The sequence below is a fragment of the Fragaria vesca genome, linkage group LG1, assembly GCF_000184155.1.
Source record: "Fragaria vesca subsp. vesca linkage group LG1, FraVesHawaii_1.0, whole genome shotgun sequence".
Taxonomy (NCBI): domain Eukaryota; kingdom Viridiplantae; phylum Streptophyta; class Magnoliopsida; order Rosales; family Rosaceae; genus Fragaria; species Fragaria vesca.
This window is the reverse complement of record NC_020491.1, coordinates 20992063-20996822: the sequence shown is the minus strand read 5'-3', so window position 1 is coordinate 20996822 and position 4760 is coordinate 20992063. Positions and strand designations below refer to the sequence as shown.

Here is a 4760-nt window from a genome sequence, read left to right as displayed (position 1 = left end):
TCCGCACCTGATAACGTCTGTATATATATATATATATATATATACATTTCGGGAGGAAATCCTCTGTCTCAGTTTACTAGGTATCAGAAACAAAACAGTTTTATGAGTTTACAAAAACGAGTATATTGAATTGGTAATTTATCAAGTTCAAACACCAAGTAATATTTTAGTTCTTTGAAAGGATAGTACAGTATACTGATATGCTCATCTGAAAGTGACTTTCCTCAACTAAGATTCATCAAGTCATGGGGTAGATATCAGTCACTGGAAGAAGATTTCTATAAGAATTGGATATATATTTAGTTTGGAAACCTCAAACTTCATTCTGAATTTAGAAGTTATTCATTACATCAATTAATGATTACAAACTGTATTTCTTCTTTATAATTAAATGTTCAGCATGCAATTCGGGTGGCTCAAATTGCAATCTCAACCAAGCTACCTTGTTTGACCTTTATTCAGACTCCAAACAACCTGAAAATATGGTAAATTTGTTAGAGTTTTCATGTGGCTTAGTAGAAAAATACTGAGCTAGCAGGTAATTGTGGGGTTCTAATTATACTCTTTACCTTTGCAATCGGGACTGTGAGCGTCTCATGCTGCACATAAATTGTGTCTCGTTAGCTTAAATGACATTATAGGTTACATAAGCATATGCAAAATGGTTATACGTAGTCCTGTATAATAGCTTCAATTCTCAGTTATTTATACTGCATCTTATTCATAAAGAGAATCTACTGACTATGAATTGATTGAGGAAATCCTGATTAGAGAGGTATTATTTTTTCTCATTTTTGCAGGATATATCTGTCTATAAAGCTTTCACTACATGTCTTTTAGCATAACATGCCTTAGAGTCGTCTGTGATTTGGGGACTGGCTTTGGTGCTGGTTGTTCAGCCTCGTCACTTGGGATAGGCACATTCTTCACCTGCAGTAATTAATGGAAATGAAAAGGATGCTCTTATCTTGCCAACACTTAAATATATGCGTAGGATTTTATATTCAGTTAAGCATAATCAACATACCAAATTTCTATATTGGAGATTAAAGAACATCTGGATGTATCTTTGCTTTGCCTGTTTCTGCTCTTTGTTCAACTGCCTCCAGTAAGTATAAGTGCACCCCATGTTCAATACCTTGTTTGCATATATCTTCCAGGTGTAGCTACAAAATTAAGATCAATACTAGATTTAAATTCCTTGGGAGAAGATGTGTGGTGCTTGATATTTCACAGACAACAGGAATGAACTTAACAAACAAACTTTTTACCATTCATTAATGCGTTGCAAACCCGCTTTTGAATACTTTTCCCAGTATGTAGCCTCAGTTTTGCATTTCTCGAAAAAATCAGCAATTTTGTTGCTTGCGTCATCACCATTGTTGGGATCAATATGGAAACCAGAGATCCCATCAACAATGATTTCAGCTGGCCCTCCTTGGTTGGTTGCAAAAGTGGGTAATCCACAGTTCATTGCCTCAATGACAGTAAGACCAAAAGCTTCATATAGAGCAGGTTGGACAAAAGCTCCCCTGGTGTCAGCAATACAACGGTAGAGTTCTCCGTTGCGGTTCCTATCAGTCTGTGCTGCTATCCATCTGATCTGACCTCGGAGTTGGTACTTCTCTATCAATGAATGCATCTTTTTTATTTCTGCTATTTCCTCTCTATCTTTTGATTTTGAAGGGTCAAAGAAGCCTCCAACTACCACAAGGTTAACCAGATTTCTAAGCCTCTTGTTTTTCCCATACCATTCAACTAAGCCAGTAATGTTCTTAACAGTGTCAAGCCTTGCCATTGAGAAGATGATAGGTTTTTTCCTGTCTGTTAGGAACCCCCTGTTTCAGAGACAGTTTAGATTGATGTTAGATGATATGAGGCTATGAGCACATAATCAGTAGTTTAGAAGAATTAATTACTGTTCGGACACTAGCACACTCACATATGCTCTTTGTTATCCTCCTTGCTATAAAGTAGTTCTTCAATTGCAGGATGAAATGAAGAGACTCTTTTTTGTTTCTCAGTGTAAGGGAAATAGACAGACTGATCCGCTCCAGGTGCGGCAATGTTAAATTTGGGATCAAATACGTTGATGCCTGAGACAACTCTACAAAGCCCTGGGAGAGTAAATGCAGTATGGCTTTCATATTGTCCTGGTCTGTCTTTGCTGCATACATCAACGTTCAAGTACATTATAAACTATTCAATTCAGTTGCCAATTTTATATGATGGTATATTAGTTACTGTTGCTAACCTTCCTGCAATTTCCTGGAATGTGCTTGCAATGACAAAATCTGTTGCATTCATCGAAATCGTGTCTGCCAGAAATTGGCATGAGAAGTGATACTTAGGGTCTAATTCCTTCCACTTGATGTCTGAGTCTTCATACTTGGTCTTCTCCAAAGCATGTGCAATTGTTGCCTGGTTTTGATGCATTATATTGATTAGTAGAAGTGAAGTTGGAGAGAACTTAGTATTGTATCTATAAGCTGATGAATAGTGACCTGAGTTATTCCAAGTTTGTTAGCCATCAAAGAGGCCACCAAATTCCCATCAGTGTAATTTCCAATAATTAGATCAGGCTTTCCTTCCATGAGGTCAAGGACTTTGGCTGTAGCATCCTAGTAATTTGAAATAGGTGGAACAAATATTAGGAACTGAGAACATCAAGAAAGTATATCAATTAGAGAGCGCGCACTCTACAAGAATGGGTTGAGATATAGAATGGGAACCATGCCTGCACAAACAGCTCAAGATAGGGGTAGATGTCAAAACGAGAAACCCAACGACGCAGGACCCCTTTTTCTGTCCTAAATGGAACCCTAAGAATGTTTGAGTACTTGGTGCCATTGATGACTTCCAACTCCTGATTGCACTTAGTTCCCCTTGCCTCAGGAATGAGTCTTGTTACCTTTTCAAGTCAAGAATGTTGTTAAATAGTGTGTACATAACAAAGTGAACCACCTTCATGAGGGATGAAACTCACCACAAGAATTTGAGGTTTCACAGAAAGCCCTTGTTGCTTAATTCTAAGGAGCAATTCTTCTTCCAAAGCCTTAACTTGATCCAGAATGTAAACCACCTTCAATAGTAGACTTGAAGAACTTTCAGCATACGATTATGAATGTTGCTGCAAGGAGTCTAGCTTATAAGATGAAGTTTTTTTATCTTTTTACCTGCCCACCAGTGTCTGGCAAACCAAGAACATCAGCTTGGCCAAAATAGCCATGAGGAGAGAATATCACAACATTGAATATGGTAGGAAGCCTGCTTAAAAGCTTCTCCATGTTAAGTGGGTCTGGGGCTTGTAGTACTTCTGAAAGAGTTCTCATTGTTTCCTTGGTTCTCTCTGCTGTGTCTCCCCAGCCCTTCTCAAATCCCCACTCTTTAAACCTGTAAAAGAGACCTTTTGGTTACATAGAGCAAGTTGTAGGATTAACTTGAACAGAGAAATAAGAATTTAGAAGTAGAGTCGGTCACCTAATTTCAAAATTTTGAAATGGAGTGTCCTTGGGAAGCGCTGAGAGGTATACTTCTGAGACAATCAGGGCCATCTGAAGCTTTGCAGCAGTGTTGAGGGTGTCATTTATCATAAGTTGCTGTTGATTCAAAATCACAGAAATACATTTGAATCATTTGAGATGTTATTAGCATAAAACTTTTTAATATTCACATATTGAATTTTCTCTTTGACAAAAACTGTATTTCTGCCTCTCCCTTACTTCTCCTTGATGATTCAGTGAAAGTAAGTAGTCCACAAGGGGCTGTGAGTTCTCCAATCTCCCAGCTAGCGACGAAGTGATGAACTTGGAAACATAGTCGAGTCCATTTCCAATCGAGGACGATAGAGTTAAGTGGGGAGTAGAGAAGTCAATTGCTCTAAAATCCACCTCCAATGCATTTTCATCATTGGCCCTGAAATGTGGAAGTGTTATCTACTAAATTGAGAGACAATTTTCAAGATGTGGTGGGAAGCCGTGTGTACCATTTCTCATCATATAGTGTTTCTTTGCATTTCAAGAAGTCCCTCACAGTGATGGCCTCAACTGAGAGATCCTCAGAGCTGACTTGAACAAATTCCCAATATCCAGGGTTTGGTCTTATTGAAAAGAGAACATGTGGAGGACTAACAACTGCTTCCTGTCGACGTTAGGAAAGCATATCATCACAATGTCAACAAACTTGTAAGTCACAATTTCACATAAAATAAGAACGAAGGAAGCTGTTTCAAAAAAAAAATAATAATAATAATAATAAATAAATAAATAATGAAGGAAGCTAGAAAAGAATAACACCTGAGTTGAACACAATATATAGCCAAGTACTCCTGCCAAGACTTGGTTCCTTTCAACCTTGTCATCTATGACTGACTCCATTTCATTCATCAAATGCTGCAGTTTCATTATCCTTTTTCCCTTTTCAATGAACTTAGCAAAACACCTCTTCATATGGTATCGGCTCTGCCTCAGTGCGTCGGGCATGCTTTCAGCTATGGAGTCTGATCGCGTCATGGCTGCTGCTGCAGAAGCCATTTTGAAGCAGTTTGTTTTGAGTTTGCTGATCAGGTGAATTTGTTAATGCATTTATAGGCTACTTGGCTGAGTTGTTAATTGATGAAGCTTTGCTTTTGGTTTGGTCAAGCTCATACAGGAAATTTAACTTTTTGGGCAGCTAAAATGGGGTTTGGACCCCAAAAGAAAAGGTGAGAAAAGAGAGAATAACAGAGAGGAAGAAAAAGGAAAGAATTAGACATCCAAATA

At 38.0% G+C, this 4760-nt stretch overlaps 1 protein-coding gene across 1 annotated transcript; it reads right to left on the bottom strand.

Moving 5' to 3' along the window:
* Positions 1-825: 825 nt before the first annotated feature.
* Positions 826-4534, bottom strand: LOC101299138 (sucrose synthase 6-like). Its single transcript, XM_004289518.1, has 13 exons — positions 4296-4534; positions 3986-4140; positions 3723-3915; positions 3481-3599; positions 3177-3393; positions 2987-3082; positions 2738-2911; positions 2505-2621; positions 2255-2421; positions 1943-2167; positions 1272-1838; positions 1028-1166; positions 826-930 (listed from the first exon to the last, which is right to left on the bottom strand). The coding sequence occupies exons 1-13, from the start codon at positions 4530-4532 to the stop codon at positions 826-828; spliced, it is 2511 nt and encodes an 836-aa protein (XP_004289566.1). The 5' UTR covers positions 4533-4534.
* Positions 4535-4760: the final 226 nt, after the last annotated feature.

Bases quoted from the DNA above. Each gene is read 5' to 3' on its own strand.
- LOC101299138 (XM_004289518.1), bottom strand. From the start codon at position 4,532: ATGGCTTCTGCAGCAGCAGCCATGACGCGATCAGACTCCATAGCTGAA. The intron at 2,912-2,986 runs GTGAGTTTCATC...TGACTTGAAAAG, and splicing joins TGAAACCTCAAATTCTTGTG to GTAACAAGACTCATTCCTGA. The intron at 2,422-2,504 runs GTCACTATTCAT...CATCAAAACCAG, and splicing joins ACAAACTTGGAATAACTCAG to GCAACAATTGCACATGCTTT.